The sequence below is a fragment of the Rhinoraja longicauda genome, chromosome 24 (genome assembly GCF_053455715.1).
Source record: "Rhinoraja longicauda isolate Sanriku21f chromosome 24, sRhiLon1.1, whole genome shotgun sequence".
Lineage (NCBI taxonomy): Eukaryota > Metazoa > Chordata > Chondrichthyes > Rajiformes > Arhynchobatidae > Rhinoraja > Rhinoraja longicauda.
In genome coordinates, this window is record NC_135976.1 from 630,320 (window position 1) to 646,937 (window position 16,618).

The 16,618-nt window shown below is 43.5% G+C and overlaps 1 protein-coding gene across 1 annotated transcript in view; it reads right to left on the bottom strand.

Annotated features, from left to right (window-relative positions):
* Positions 1 to 9,094: 9,094 nt before the first annotated feature.
* alx3 (ALX homeobox 3) overlaps positions 9,095 to 16,618 on the bottom strand; it is a 28,242-nt gene continuing 20,718 nt past the window's right edge. Inside the window, exons 2-4 of the mRNA XM_078420289.1 lie at positions 15,763 to 16,052; positions 11,279 to 11,407; positions 9,095 to 9,766 (exon numbers count right to left, since the gene is read on the bottom strand). Of these exons, the coding sequence (XP_078276415.1) occupies positions 9,446 to 9,766; positions 11,279 to 11,407; positions 15,763 to 16,052 (740 nt within the window). The 3' untranslated portion in view covers positions 9,095 to 9,445. The remainder of the gene's footprint in view (positions 9,767 to 11,278; positions 11,408 to 15,762; positions 16,053 to 16,618) is intronic.

Sequence of the window (16,618 nt, forward strand, 5' to 3'; positions counted from 1 at the left end):
CTGCTTTAATTTCTATATCTTGACAAAAGATGATTTAATTCACAGTCTTTTTCCCAGAGTAGAGCGTTGTCAAACTAGTGAGCATGGGCTCAGGGCCGTCTTTACAGCATTATGGGCCCCGGGCAAAGCAGTGTACTGGGGCCCCAACCCCCACCCTTGCTGTCCCCCTCCCCAGTCCCACTCTGCCTCCTCCCACCCCCACTCTCTCCTCCTCCCACCCTCCCCGTCGCCCCCACCATTACTCTCCCCCACCCCCCTTTCCCTACCACCCCCCCCCCTGTCGTGCCGGCGAAAAGCACTTACCGAAAAGCATTTAGCGATGGACTTAGGGTGCTACATTGTTGCGAAAAGCACTTACAGATCGCTGTGAGAAGCACTTAGGGATGGAAAAGCAAAGCACTTAGGGAGCTAATTGTTGCGAAACAGATTGCTGTGAGAAGCACTTAGGGATGGAAAATGTTGCAAAAAAACACTTAGGGACCAAAAATGTTGTGAAAAAAGCACTTATTGAACCTACATTTTTAAAGTAGAATTTATTTATTGCAAGTCACTTAACATACACAGATCAGCATGGGGCCCCTATGCTCGTGGGGCCCTGGGCAAGTGCCCATCAGGCCCATGCGTTAAGACGGCCCTGCATGGGCTTAAAGTGAGAGGGAGAGATTTAAGAGGGACCTCAGGGGCAACCTTTTCACTCAGAGAGTAGTGCCTATCTAGAAGTGCCAGAGGAAGCTATAGAAGCAGATACAATTATGACAATTATGGTCAGATATATGGATAAAGAAAAGGGAAATTCAGATACTGGTTTACAAAAAAACACACAAAGTGCTGGAGGAACTCAGCGGGTCAGGCAGCGTCTCCTGAGAACATGGATAAGTGACATTTCGGCTCAGGACCTTTCTTCTGACTAAGGTATATATATATATAATTTGCATATTGAGCTAGTCCCATTTACCTGCATTTGGCCCATAATTCCGCTCAACTCTTCCTATCTATATAGATAGGAAGAGTTGAGCGGAATTATGGGCCAAATGCAGGTAAATGGGACTAGCTCAATATGCAGACTTAGTCGGCATGGACAATGTGGGCTGAAGGGCCGGTTTCCATGATGAACAGCCCTATTACTCTCTAACTCTTATGTTCAAAAGTAAAAATTTAAAAAACTATTTTGGTTATGATTTATGTTGATCGCAGATTAAATTTACAATAATTCTGTAGTAACTATGAATCTTTGGTGGAGGCACTTCACTATGAATAATGACTTTGGACTAAACATTGCGATTAAGCCAGCAGAAAAGCAAGGGTGTGCTGTAACAGCTTAGTAAAACAAGGGAAAAGGTCACTGGTTTCTTTACTCACTTAAAGGACTACACCCCGTGGAACATTCGCATTCAGGGGCTGTTCCTAGTGAGCTTCTAACATAACTATGCACAACTGGGTTCCAATTTCTTTTCAGTGAAAGATTTACATTTTTTCACACTAAGATATAGATGGAAATTCTTGCCCCTTTCTATCTCGTATTATTCTGAGAGACATCTGCTAATTCTACACCATGGGTCAGACCACAGACTTTGACACATCATTCTTGGGCAGATTTTCCTGCCTCACCCATTGTCCACTCATTGCTCTGACATTTATGTATGGAGATACATTTATGTATGGTGGCACGGTGGTGCAGCGGTAGAGTTGCTGCCTTACAGCGCTAGAGACCCGGGCTCGATCATGATCCCGGGTGATATCCGTACAAAATTTGTACATTCTCCCTGTGACTGCGTGGGTTTTCTCTGCCTGCTCCGGTTTCCTCCCACACTCCAAAGACATGCAAGCTTGTAAGCTAATTGACTTCTGTAAATTGTTACTAGTGTGTAGGAAAGAACTAATGTATGGGCAATCACTGGTTGGCGTGGACTCAGTGGGCCAAATGTCCTGTTTCCATGCTGTATCTCTAAACTAAACTAAACTAAACTAAACTAAACTAAACTAAACCAAATTATGCTAAACTAAACTAAAGATAGACAAAAAACTGGAGTAACAGCAGAGTAACAGGTAACATCTCTGGAGAGGAATGGGTGACGTTTCGGGTCGTGGTCCTTCTTCAGACTGGTTAGGGATAGGGGAAACGAGAGATATAGACGGTGATGTGGAGAGATAAAGAACAATGAATGAAAGATATGCAAAAAAATAACAATGATAAAGGAAACAAGCCATTTGTAAGCTGTTTGTCGGGTGAAAATGAGAAGCTAGTGTGACTTGGGTGGGGGAGGGATAGAGAGAGAGGGAATGCCGGGGCTACCTGAAGTGGGAGAAATCAATATTCATACCACTGGGCTGTAAGCTGCCCAAGCGAAATATGAGATGCTGTTCCTCCAATTTGCGTTTAGCCTCACTCTGACAATGGAGGAGACTGAGGACAGAAAGGTCTTTGTTGGAATAGGAAAGAAAATTAAAGTGTCCAACAACCGGGAGATCAGGTGGTTCGGTGGGCTGAGCGAAGGTGTTCCGTGAAAAGATCGCCCAGTCTGCATTTGGTCTCGCCGATGTATAAGAGTCACCATCTTGAACAACGGATACAGTAGATGAGGTTGGAGGAGGTGCAAGTGAACCTCTGCCTAACCTGAAAGGACTGTTGGGGTCCCTGGACAGAGTCGAGGGAGGAGGTATAGTGACACTAAACTAAGCTAAACTAAACTAAACTAAACTAAACTAAACTAAACTAAACTAAACTAAACTAAACTAAACTAAACTAAACTAAACTAAACTAAACTAAACTAAGGGTTACAAAGACACGAAACCAAATTGATTCCCTGCTCCAAATGCCCTTGGAATCAGCTATGATGGGAGAAGTGAAAGGAGATGAAGAGGAATTTCTTTAGTCAGAGCCAGTCCTCAGTTGCTGTCAGCGTGGAGTTTGCACGTTCTCCTCTGACTGCAGGGTTCCCTCCGGGTGCTCCGGTTTCCTCACACATTCCAAAGCTGTGTGGATTTGTAGGTTAATCGGCCTGTGTAAATTGCCCCCAAGTGTGTTGGGAGTGGACTTGAAAGTGGAATAACATAGAACTAGTGTAAAGGGGTGATTGATGGTTGGTGTGGACTCAGTGGCTGGGCTTGTTTCCATGCTATATCTTTTGATCAATCATGTAAACCCTTTAAATTGCTGGGAATGTCAGCAAAAATATCTTTCTATATCTTCTCAGCTTTGGGCAAAATGTTTCTCCCCCGCATGGTGTTAGAGACATTATGGGCATCTCGCATAAACACAGTGAACAATCAAACAGTCAGTCAGCAAAACTAGGTCCAGAAGGACTACCTAGAATGACTGCCAGCATTCCCTTCCAGAGGCGATGTCCCCGCGGGACTTAGCTGCGCACGGCTCGGCCGCGGGGCCTTCAATCGCTCGGCTCGGCCGCGGGACTTTTCAGCGCCCGGTGCGGCTCGGCCGCGGGGACTTCCATCCCCTTGCGGGGACTGTGCGGGTCGGTCGGGGACGAGCTGTCTGTTCGTGGGCGTGGGGAAGAGAGTGGAAGTTTTGTTGCCTCCATCACAGTGAGGGGGTGTTTGGAGTCACTGTGATGGATGTTTGTGTTGGGGTCATGTGTCTTGTGTTCTTTTTTTTTTGTGTGACTGCAATGTAATTTTGTTCGGTACCGGTACCGAATGACAAATAAAGCTCTGTATTGTTACCCACTGCAAGATCAACTGAGCAGAGTGTGGATATGAGCTCTGCCTATTTTTATGAAGTTTGCAATTGGGGTCATATACCCAGTGTGGGCCAGTGATATGTTTAACTCAGTGGTTAAACATGTTTCAGGCTACTTGCCCATTTGCAGTGCCAAATAACCCTTGGGAGGAAAATAGCACCAGGCATCTATTCCTGCGAACACAAAGTGCTGGAGTAACTGTGGTCCGGGCATCCCTCACCTGCATCCACCTATCACTTGTCAGGCTCTGCCCTGCCCCCACCTCTCTTCCAGCTTTTTCTCCCCCATTACATTCAATCTGAAGAAAGATCCTCACCCAAAACATCACCCATGTCCAACACAGATGCAGCCTGACCTGCCGAGTTACTCCAGCACTTTGTGTTCTACCCAAGAATCCATCCTTCCTTATTCTCAACAAAGATGTAAAAAAAGCCCCTTTGTATCTCTCCTTATTTCACTCGCTCAGCTTAATTACTTTTTTAAGTTTACAGATGTTTTGTTTATAAAAAGGTAGACTTTTGGCACTAGTGATGTACACCTCCAGCCAACATACCTGTTACATACCTGACACATGACATCAATTGCCAAATACACCACCTGTAAGATGACAGAACCACGCCCAACATAATGTCACAGCATCTGTACAATGTACACTGCAGCTCGTGAAGTTTAGTTCCACTGACTTCAGTAAGAGCAGAGTAAGGTTTGCAGTCGTTACTGTTTGCTGCCTGTGGCTGGAGTGGTAGTTTTCATCTTTAAATGCAAGCAAAGGCATTGCAGGAAAATAATCAATCAGTAGGTACATTATGCATTCGTTTTTAATTTTTTTATTTTGTCAAAACTTTACTTTCCTCTTCAGAAACAGCAAAGAAAAAAAACCATTGTTTTTTTCAGGAAAGCTTCTTTGATAACTTTTTAATTGTGCCATACCACCCAGTATATGGAAGGATTTGTGGAGTGCTTGAAAGGAATCATGATATCTGATCAGTGGATGCAACTGACTGACCAGCAGAGAGATTAGATAGGGTGAGTGTTTCTGACAAACTGTCTAGTGGTAATTTGTGAAAGCTGAAGTTATGTGATAGTGTGATTATGTGAAGGTGTGGCATATAACTGACTGACTTTATAATAGCTGGGCTTATATAACATGTGAGATTATATAACAAGTGGGCGTGGGGTGCTGTCATGTTGCAGGTGGTGTATGTGACAATAGATGTCATGTGTCAGGTATGTAACAGGTATGTTGGCTGGAGGTGTACATCGCATCCAGTCATATCAGAATGTCACTGAAAAGGGCAACACGTCTGAACTATTAAAATTGTAAGGTGATCAAACAGAAGGTTTCATGTGAGGGTTCGCTCGTAGACAGATGCAGATACACATTCCAGATCAACTTTGGAAACAAACCAATGTCGGTAATGATTCCAGGATTTAATTGCAAGGGAAGACCAGGAAATCACATCACAGATTAGGAGATCTAACCGATAATTAATATTTTGAACATTTCAACAATGTATAAAATGTATAAAATAAATTTAACTAGCCAGTAAATCAGTGAAATGATTTTAACTAGTCAGTGAAGTTAACCAGCCAGTGAATCAGTGAAATTAATTTAACCAGTCAGTGAATTTAACTAGTCAATAAGTCAGAGAAATTATTTTATCTAGTGAGTCAGTGAAATTATTTTAACTAGTCGGTGAATGAGTGGCAAGAGAGCACACATTAATTGTCAGTGTTGCAGAAGTACACAAAAGTCGAGTCATTTTATTACAGAGGTTTTGAATGGACATGGAATGACTATTAATAAAAAGCAGAGGCAGATAAAGAATCTTTGCTAACTTTTAAAAGGGGTCGCAAAATATTTATAAAGAGTGTGGGACTAAGTAGGATGCTGTCAAAGAACACAAAATATAATAAGCTTATTGTGCTGAGTTACTCCAGCATTTTTTGTCACCTTCGATTTAAACCAGCATCTGCAGTTCTTTCCTACTCAATATGCTTATTGGACTTTTCCAGCATTGTAAAATTCCAAAATTCCATAATAACATTGTTTGCACGAGTTGGTAAGTTGTGGAGTTATGCAGCCTGGCTCAGTTTCACATCTGAGCCCCGGGTCTTTGAGTCATAGGACTCTGATTAATCAGTGGATATAATCTAGACTGACAATTGATTAATTGACTGAAAGATACTAAATGGTACTGTTAAACTTCTTTGATTACAAGGATGGGGAAGGCAATGACTAAAATCACTCATAGGGCACATTTGCTTTTGGGATAGGCTGCTAGATTGATTGAAAGATACAGCTTCGGCCCGCCAAGTCCGCTCTGGTCATCGGTCACCCGTTCACACTAGTTCTATGTTATCCCACTTTCCCATCCATTTCCTACACACTAGGGGTAATTTACAGATGCCAATTAACTTCAAAATCTGCACATATTTGGGATGTGGGAGGAAACTGGAGTGCCTGGAGGAAACCCACCGGCAGAACATGCAAGGTCCGTACAGACAGCACCAGGATTGAACCTGGTCTCTGGCGCTGTGAGGCAGCGGCGCTACCAGCTGTGCCACTGTGCTGCTCCCCAAATCAGTTCTGCATTTTTAGTTTTTGCCCTGGAGATTCACCATGCCTCAAAACTCTAGCACAATTCTCCCCGGAAACTTTAAAGCAAATGGAGGTTGTGAAATATTTAGAGCAGTCCAAATTCCAGCATGAAAAGTTGTGAGAATTAACGTAGTGCAGTGCAGTGTAGAGTTGCAACCTTACAGCACCAGAGATACGGGTTCGATCCTGACTACAGGCGCTGTTTTTATGTTCATCCTGTGACCGTGTGGGTTTTCTCCAGGTGCGCCGGTTTTCTCCCACATCCCAAAGACTTGCAGGTTTGTAGGTCAATTCGCTCCTGTAAATTGTCCCTCATGTGTAGGATAGAACTATGTGGGTATTTGCTGGTCGGCACAGACGGCCTGTTTCTACCCTGTATCTCTAAACTAAGCTAAACTAAACAACATTTGGGCTGACATGAAACATTAAAATGTGAACAAAAACACTGATTGCTTCAGAAGATAGATGCAAAATGCTGGAGTAACTCAGCGGGATTGGCAGTGTCTCTGGAAAGAAGGAATGGCTTCAGAAGGTTCAGGGGAGGAGAGCAGCCACCGGCCAAGTCTGGGCTGCACATAACTCTGGTTGTATATACTTGGATTCACTCAGACTACACCGGATAATGCAAACTGTCCTGCCAGTGTTCCTCACATCACAAGTACAAAAGTAAATGTTTTACATGCATGGAAATTGATGAAGTGTCCACACATGACACGCATGCAGTAATTCACATAATTTACAAATGTAAAGGCCGTAATTGAAGTATTATTGCAAAGCAGCTTGACATTATGATTTCTCCCCAATGGGAGAATGCTTAATTGCAACCTCTCTGACAGACTGTCCTTTTTGGCAATTCCCCCCCTGTTGCATCCTGCTGGACTTGCAGATTCCATATCTCCCTCTTGGGCCCTTTTGTCTCCCACAGCCTCGGATATGATTCCACCAATATCAGATGCTCTCAGGCACCTTATCCAAGTGCTAGAGTCCAGGGAGTAATAGTTGGGCACAAAATGGAATAACCCAGCAGGTCAGGCAGCATCTCCGGAGAACATGGATAGGCAACGTTTCGGATCGGAATCTCTCTTCAGACCCACACATTTCTTTTTGTTCCGACCTGAAACATAACCTATCCATGGTCTCCAGGGATGCTGCCTGATACGTTGAGTTACTCCAGCACTTAGTGTCTATCTTTGGTATAAACCAGCATCTGCAGTTCCTTATTATTTGTACTTGTTCACAGTTCTTTTAATCTCATGGAGATTTAGACATGTAGAGCACAGCAGAGGATTCATCTTGAATTCATCTCGGGAAGTAGCAATACAGATCAATGGCTCCTGGTGTACATTTCAATTATGTTATTGCACAGCCTTATAGCAGGAGTTTCTATAAAGGAGGTAAGGTTGGATAGGCCAGAAAATGAAAAACAGGGCGGCACAATGGCACAGCGGTAGCGTTGCTGCCTTACAGCACTAGAGACCCGGGTTAGATCCTGACTACGGGTGCTGTCTGTACAGAGTTTGTACGTTCTCCCTGTGACCGCGTGGGATTTCTCCGGCTGCTCCGGTTTCCTCCCACATTCCAAAAACGTGCAGGTTTGTCGTTTAATTGGCTTCTGTAAATTGTAAATAGTCCCAAGCGTGTAGGATCATGCTAGTAGTGTACAGGGTGATCGCTGGTCGGCATGGACTGTTGCCATGTCAGCTAGAGAGTCAGTCATCTAAAGAGTCAGTCACAGTGAACAGGTTCTAGACCCCTATCTGACATTATCCCTCTACCATCCAGTTAAAAACATCCAGGTTTACATCAATAAAGACAACGGTGAGATAATACTAGACTAGAGCAGAGAGATCTCGGAGCACATTGTTCCCTGAAAATAATATCAGAGATAGATAGGGAGGTGAAGAAGGCTTTTGGCACACTGGCCCTCATTAGTCAGTGTATTGACTATGTTGCAGTTATGTTTTAGATGTACAAGACATTGGTAAGGCCACTCTTGGTGTACTGCGGTCAGTTTTGGTCACCCTGCTATAGAAAGGATGTCATTAAGCTGGAAAGAGTGCAGAGAGATTTACGAGGATGTTGCCAGGACTCAAGGCATGAGTTACAGGGAGAGGTTGGATAGTCTTGGACTTTATTTCTTCAAGCATCCCTTGTGGCTGAGGGGTGATCGTATAGAGGTGTATAATATCATGAGGCAAATAGATAGGGTGAATGCACAGTCTGTTTCCAAGGATAAGGGAATCAAGAACTCGAGGGCATAGGTTTAAGGTGAGAGGGAAAATATTTAATAGGAACCAAAGGAACAACGTTTTCATGTGGAGGGTGGTGGGTATATGGAATGAGCTGCCAGAGAAAGTAGTTGTGGCAGGTAGAGTAACAGCATTAAAAACATTTGGACAGGTGCATGTAGAGGAAAGGTTTAGAGAGGTATGGGCCAAATGCAGATCAATGGAACTATTTTGGATGGGGCATCTTGGTCAGCATGTTTGAATTGGGCCGAATAACTTGTTTCCGTGCTATATGACATGGGACATCAGGTATTATACTGCACAGGTTTCTGTGCCTGCATTGTTACGGAACAGGTTATTTAGCAAATTGATGTTCAATATATTTACGTGTGATTTTTTCTGCTGCTATTTTACAATAGTTAAACTTTAATGTTTTACTCCTCTTAAAATTGCAGCCTGCTGCTGGATCAGATTCAGCAAGTCAATAAAGTTTAACAAATTGGAAATATTTGCAACTTTGAGCTCTTTAAATTAAATTTAATTTTCTGTTCTTGGACATACAAGGATCGAAGCCAATAACATTCACACAGCTTCATAAAAAATCAAAACTCCATGCACATCTCTTCTGCAAAGTGCTGTTGATGATAGTATTTGTAATAATGGCACTCTCAAGGGGTTAATGTCTTGGTTTAGGCACCAACACCAGAGGGGAGAATCTTGATATCGAAGCGGAAGAATAAATGTCCTTCTGATTTTGTTGCCATGCATGTCTGGAACTGGCACTTTGATTATGCACCTTCTGCAGTGAGTCATGAAGTAACTCAGGCAATTATTTATAACTAAAAGCATAACAGTAGAGAGAAACTCTTCAGTGATAAAAATAACTTGAGTCAAATGCCTCATCTCGTGCCGCCCCATCACCTGGTCCATGAAAGGAAAGCCGGTGTCTCCTTTGGCTTCCCTCGAAGAGCAACAAGACTGGGGGTTTTGTAGTCAGATTCAGGCACCGGTTCAAAGGCGTGGTTGGCACGTGAGCTAGGGAATCCGTGAAGGGAATAAAGACTCTTGATGCTACTATGGTGAGTAGGAGCGCTGGAGATACCCATAAACCCACCGACATTCCCATGGGAGTGTGAATATGGTGTCATGCAAGATGAAGACATAGGTTGCTGAGACAGTAGAGGTGAAGAGACCGTGGCAGTGCTTGTTGCAGTGCTGGCCCAGAGGTTGTTGTGTATCTGAAAGAAAACAAGTATCTTTAGTATCATATAGGTAATTTAAAAAATAACAAGACCGAGGTGTAACATGGCCCTAAGTAATTAGATGGCTAACCCTTCTCTCCAGCCTTTCTGTGTGGGACTTTTGAGTCCAAACATAAGACTAACAGTTCAGCACAGTATTGCAACCACAGGTGGTTTTAATTACTGTCATACTGTAAATAAATTGTTATCTAATTCAGTCAATTTTGCAAAAATATCCACAATATTTGAAGTCACTAGAATGCTACTAAGATCAGAGAAAAATGCCAAAGGGATAAATGTCATGAATCGTGAGAATGTCTGAAAAATAAAAGAATTTGGGGGAAAAATAAAAGAATTTGGGGGATAAATCAACACTACAATACTGTACTAGGATAAAAAAAAAAACAGACTCCTGGATGAACTCAGCATCAGTGGAGGGAAATGGAAGGTTCACATGTTTTTAAAGTGTTGTTATACTATCTGCCTCAACTACCTCCTCTGGCAACACGTCCCATACACCCATCACCCTCTGTCTGTAAAAGTTGCCCCTCGGGTTCCTATTAAATCATTCCCCTCTCACCTAAAATCTATCTTTCCAGTTCTTGATTCCCCTTCCCTGGGTAAAAGACTGCATTTAACCTATCTATTTCCCTTATGATTTTATACACATCTGTAAGATCACCCCTCATTCTCATGTGCTGCAAGGAATACAGTCTTAGCCTTAATAAATAGCTAAGCCTTAATAAATAACATCCAATGTCCTGTAAAATCCAATGATTTCAAAAGCATGGAGAGGAAGAAATGATATTCACGTTAATTCAGAACAAGAGAATCATGTACTCAGATAGAGGCCATCCAATCCATTGTCCTTATGCTGGCTCTGCGAAAAAACATCATATTTACTCATAATTTCATGTTCATAAGTCGTTGGAGCAGAAATAGGCCATTCAGCCCATCGAGTCTGCTCCGCCATTCAATCAAGGATGATCTATCTTTCTCTCTCAACCCCATTCTCCTCCCTTCTCGCCAAAACCCTTGACACCCTTACCAATCTAGTATCTGCCAATCTCCACCTTCAAAATACCCAATGACGGCCTCCACAGCCTTCAGTGGCAATGAATTCAACTCATCTGCTCTTCCCTCAGCATTCTGTAAATACCAACTAAGCCTTGAACCACATTGTTTGATTCCCATCAACAGGAAATGCTACTTCACTTTCGACCCATTTTAACCCAGTCTGAGCAAGGGTCCCACGTCATCTATCCATTCCCTCCACAAGTGCTGCTGAGTTCCACCAGCAGTCTAAGGCTTGGGGAAGGTTAAAAAAAAAAAAAAGATAATAAGGTAAAAGTTTAAACAAAAAAAGTCAAAACAAATGAATACTTTATTTTTAAAGCACCACAGTAAACACATCTGAATCTCTTTTTATAATTAATAGTCAGGGCCCTGATCCTATAATCTGTTAGATGGTACAACTGCAGACCGTAACACTCCGTGCCAATGCTGTACCTGAGGGTAATTGTCTGGCCTGGGAAAGATTGAGATATCGTACGCTGCAGCAAAGTGATTTCTGACTTCGTGGAATTTTCCGTAGCGTTCCCGTTTCCTCCATTTGGCTCTTCTGTTTTGAAACCAAACCTAGTTTGCGAGAAAATATGGGGATAAATGACACGTCTGGAAAGTTAAATAAACTGCTTGTTGTCCTCTGCCACCAAATACAAGAGAATCCTGCACCCAGACTGGTGATTCCAGGTCCTTCTGCTCCTGGCTTTGGCAGAATTACTGAGAGGAACGGTGACCATGTGTGATGTCAACAGGAAACTTCTACTTCCTTACAAGATTGAGGAGATTCAGGATGTCATCGAATACTCGATTGAACTTTTACAGGTGTACATTGACTGGTTGCATCATAGCACGGTTTGATAACTCAAATGTCCAGAACAGAGAGTGGTAGACACTGCCTGGTCCATCACAGGCACTGACCTCCCTACCAGGGAGGGAACTACAGGGGGCGCTGTCTCACAAAGACAGCCAATGTCATCAAAGACCCATGCCATCTTGGCCATGCTCTCATCTCGCTGCTATCACCAGGAAGGTACAGGAGCCTGAAAACTGTGAGGTCCACGTTCAAGACTAACTTCTTCCCAGCAACCATCAGGCTTTTGAACACTTCACAACACTAACCTATGCAACTACAGGCTTTGTTTAAATTGCACTGCATACTTTTGTTTGCTGCACTGCATCTAAGCCAAACTCATTTGCCCTCTAAACCTTTCCTATCTATGTACCTGTTCAAATGTCTTCTAAATGCTGCTTTTGTACCTGCCTCAACAACCTCCTCTGACAGCTCATTCCATATACCCATCACCCTCTGTGTGAAAAGGTTGCCCCTCAGGTTTCTATCAACCTGGAAGTGGGGCATTTTGATGTAGGAATCACTGCAGGAGTGCCACACTCCTTGAGAGTTGGTGTTGAGTGAGCGCCGTGGTATTGGAGGATCAACACCAAAGAAACACTGATACCATTGTCATCAAAATAGTTTTCTCCTAAACCCTGGGTTAAAAGAGTGGTCATGGTGAAGCAGTAATTCATTGCCCATGAGAAGTTGTAAACAAAACTTCTTGTTTCCTTCAGCTGATGCCATCAGTCAGATTGGTTTTATCTGCCATTACAAACCAGGACTCAATCAACCAATTACCAACTTAATTCAGTAACTCAATGACAAAGGCTTTTTAGATTGCTCTGGTCATAGAGATATACAGCATGGAAACGGTCCTTCCCCCCAACTCACCCACACTGACCAAGATGCCCCCTCTGAGTTAGTCCCGTTTGCCCATGTTTGGCCCATGTCCATCTGAAGTGATTTAATTTGGTTGCATGGCTTGAAGGTTCAGTGAGATGAAGCCCCATCAGGTGGGATGGACATCACCTCGGCCTCAGAATGAGGCCATGGTTGACAATGTTTCCTCCAGCATTTCCAAAGAAGTTTAAACTCATCTGAAAAGTGAAAGATATTTTACTTGTTTTACAGCATAAAGTAAATCTGAAATGTATCAAAGTCATTTGCATGCATTCCATTACGTTCTGTTGCTGGTGGAAACTAGGACAACCAGCTTGAATTGCAGCAAGATGCCAAGGTGGATATAGATAGGAAGGGTTTAGAGATTTATGGGCCAAATGCAGACCAATGGGATGAGCCCAGAATGTCAACTTGGTCAGCATGGACAAAGTGAGCTGAAGGGCCTGTTTCTGCACTGTATAGCTCGATGACTCTATGTCTAAATAAAGTCAGATAATCTATGTATTAATTTGGCTTCTCTGAGGGAGAATGTTGATTAGGAGACTAGGAGACTAGGTTGCTGGCACTACAAGGCAGCAACTCTACCACTCCGCCACTGTGCTTCCAATTTTTTCATGGAAGCTTTAATAGCTACCATGGCAGCTTGGTTAAAGCAAGGGTTTAATCTTTCATCCAAAGGACCATGCCAGCGTTTCCTCCACCTTGTGATGAAATGTTAACGTTGATTATGTTTCTGAATACTGGAGACTAAGCACATGGATTCCAGAATTCATGCAGTCAATTACTGACTCACAAAAACATGATACAAAATATTGAGTGGTGTGTTCAGGTGCTGTTCTTCCAGTGTACATTTTGGAAGAGAACAATGAAACTAGATAAACGGCAAATGTTGTCAAATATGTGAATGTGAAATTGTGGTGGACCACTACTAACTGCAAGATCTGTTGTACTGGGAATGGAGACACAGAGACTGCCAATGGTGGGATCCTGATCAAGAAACACAAAGTGCTGGAGGACCTCAGCCTGAAGAAAGGTCCTGTCCTGAAACATTGCCTGTCTGTTCCCTCCACACGTTGCCTGACTCGCTGAGTTCCTCCAGCACTTTGCCTTTGTATTTGAAATTCCTTAGTTCAGTTTTCGTTTAGTTTAGAGACACAGTGTAGAAACTGGGCCTTTGGCCCACCGAATCCACAGCGACCAACGATCACCCGAACACTAGTTCTATCCTATACACTAGGGATGAATTTATTTTACAGAAGTCATTTAACCTACAATTCCACACGTCTTTGGAATGTGGGAGCAACCGGAGGAAACCCACATGGTTACAGGGAGAACATGCAAACTCCACACAGATAGACAATAGACAATAGGTGCAGGAGTAGGCCATTCGGCCCTTCGAGCCAGCACCACCATTCAATGTGATCATGGCTGATCATTCTCAATCAGTACCCCATTCCTGCCTTCTCCCCATACCCCCTGACGCCGCTATCCTTAAGAGCTCTATCTATCAGATAGCACGCGGATTGCTGGCACTACAAGGCAGCAACTCTACCACTCCGCCAATGTGTCACCCTATCTGCTGTCATGCCTGTGAATGTGTGGTTGACTGTCTAAGTTGGCATGATCATGCCTACATTGGTCCACATCTGTAGGTCTCTGTATAAATGTATACATCTTAAATCCTGTGCACATTTTAAATCCTGAGCAAAAAACACAAAATGCTGGAGTACCTCAGTGGGTTAAGAAGCATGTCCTGAGAACATGGTTAGGGAATGTTTTGGCTCAGAAGGGTCCCGACACGAAACATCGCCTATCCATGTTTTCCAGACAGTCTCCCTGGCTCCAGCACATTGTGTCGTTTGTTCCATCTGAATTATGGTGTTCATGTGCAATGTATATGTTTCCATTTTGCTGCATGTGGCTCTTCCTCTGCCCTGAAATTTTTGTGCATATTGTGAGTTTAGTTTTTTTAGTCATGTACAGTGAAAAGCTTTTGTTGTGTGCTAACCATATGTCCAAATGTGTGTCTCTATGTAAGAATTGGAGGGATCTCTCAGAAAGGCAGTAGTGCCACTGTTAACCGAGTGACTTCCTTTTATAACATCTCCTTCATTGATTCCACCTGTATGTACACCTGGGAATTTGTGGGAATGTCTTGAGATTCCTGGTTTATTAGCTTCTTGCATTGCCTGCCATCTTTCTCCTGTAGTACTGGTCCACCACCGATTTCCCGGCACCCTAGGTTCCAGAAGCTTGCCGTATTATCTGTTTTGCTAGACCAACAGAGGTCACAGCCTCGGAGGGCTGAGATACCAGCCTGCAAAGTTGGCCTCAGATGTCGGCTCTGGGAATGGATCTGACAATTCCCGCCAAGCCAGATTCCAAACCTCTGGCCGCAGGGGACAAATTCAAACCACCGATCAGCCGTGGAAGTCCAGATGAGATCGGGATCGACCATCTCACCCGGCCTAAGCGCCACATTTTCGGGTGGACCTCCAGGGGCGATTTCAAGTGCGCTCCCGTAATTTGGTCTGGATTAAAGAAGGTGCCAGGTCACGTTGCCATAATATCGGTGGTGGACCTGAACTTGCTCCATTAAGCTCATGATTCCATAATTCACAGTACACAACATCTCTTACTTTGGTGTTCTTCAGAGGGGGCCTGACACAAAGCAAGCTAATGTCACTATTGTCACCACAAACATGTGGCTGGAGGTTAAATTAGAACTGTCAGTGTAACTTTGGCCAGCAGGCCACAAGGAAATCTCAGGAAATACTGGGCAGTTCTGCACAAGTGGTAGAGTTGTTGCCTCACAATGCCAGAGTCCCAGGTTTGATCCTGAGCTTGGATGCTGTCTGTGTGGAGTTTGCACGATCTCTCTGTGACCACATTAGTTTCCTCCATGTGCTCCAGTTTTCTCCCATATCCCAACAATGTGCGAATTTGTAGATTAATTGGCCTCTGTAAATTTCGTTTAGGGTAAGGAATGGATGTGAAAGTGGGATACCAAGTGTGAAAGGGTGATCGATGGTCGGCATGGACTCGATAGGCCAAAGAGCCTGTTTCCATGCTGTATGTTTCAATGAATCATAAAATAAGCTCCTCAGTGTGTGCCTGCCACAAGAGGGTGCCTAGGCTCGGCCAAGAATCCCGCAACTTCTAACTTTCACCATCACCTTCCATCCAACCGTACCTGGACCCTGGCCTCCGTCAGCTCAGTGCCCAGAGCCAGCTGTTCTCGAGCATACACATCTGGATAGTGAGTTTTCTGAAACACCTTCTCCAGCTCCTCCAGCTGATAGCTGGTGAACGTGGTTCTGTTGCGCCTCTTCTTGTTTTTGCTGCCAGTCTCTTCCTCGCTCCGCTCACTTGCAATCTCATTCCCTGGGGACTCTTTCAGCTTTCCACAGACTTTCAGTGGGTCTTGGTGAACAAAATCCATAAGGTGATAATCAATGGCTTTTGAAACCTTGATATTCAGTGCTGAAGAAAAACAAAACGGGTGTAAATTGAGACTCTTTGTGAATGATCAAATAACATTGATGAGATTGCACAAACTGTTATCTAACAATTGGATTGCATTCTGCTTTTGTTTACAAAAATGTGATCCACGCGGATATAAAGCAGAATAAACTGTGTTAGTCACCGTTTCAGCATGTTCTCCAGAGATGCTGCCTGACCCGCTGAGTTACTCCAGCACTTTGTGTATTTTTTTGTAAAACAACATCTGCAGTTCCTTGTTTCTACATAAACTCTGTATAAAACTAGATATAAATTGTGTAAGGTAGACACAAAATGCTGGAGTAACTCAGCGGGTCAGGCAGCATCTCAGGAGAGAAGGAATAGGTGACGTTTCTGGTCGAGACCCTTCTTTAGTCGACCTGAAACGTCACCCGGAGTTACTCCAGCATTTTGAGTCTACCTTCGATCTGAACCAGCATCTGCAGTTATTTTCCTATAAACTGTATAAAATCACACAATTCATCGGGACAATTTCTCTGGTATCCAGCCATTTTCCAGGCATGAATTGAAGGTGGCAGATTCAGAAA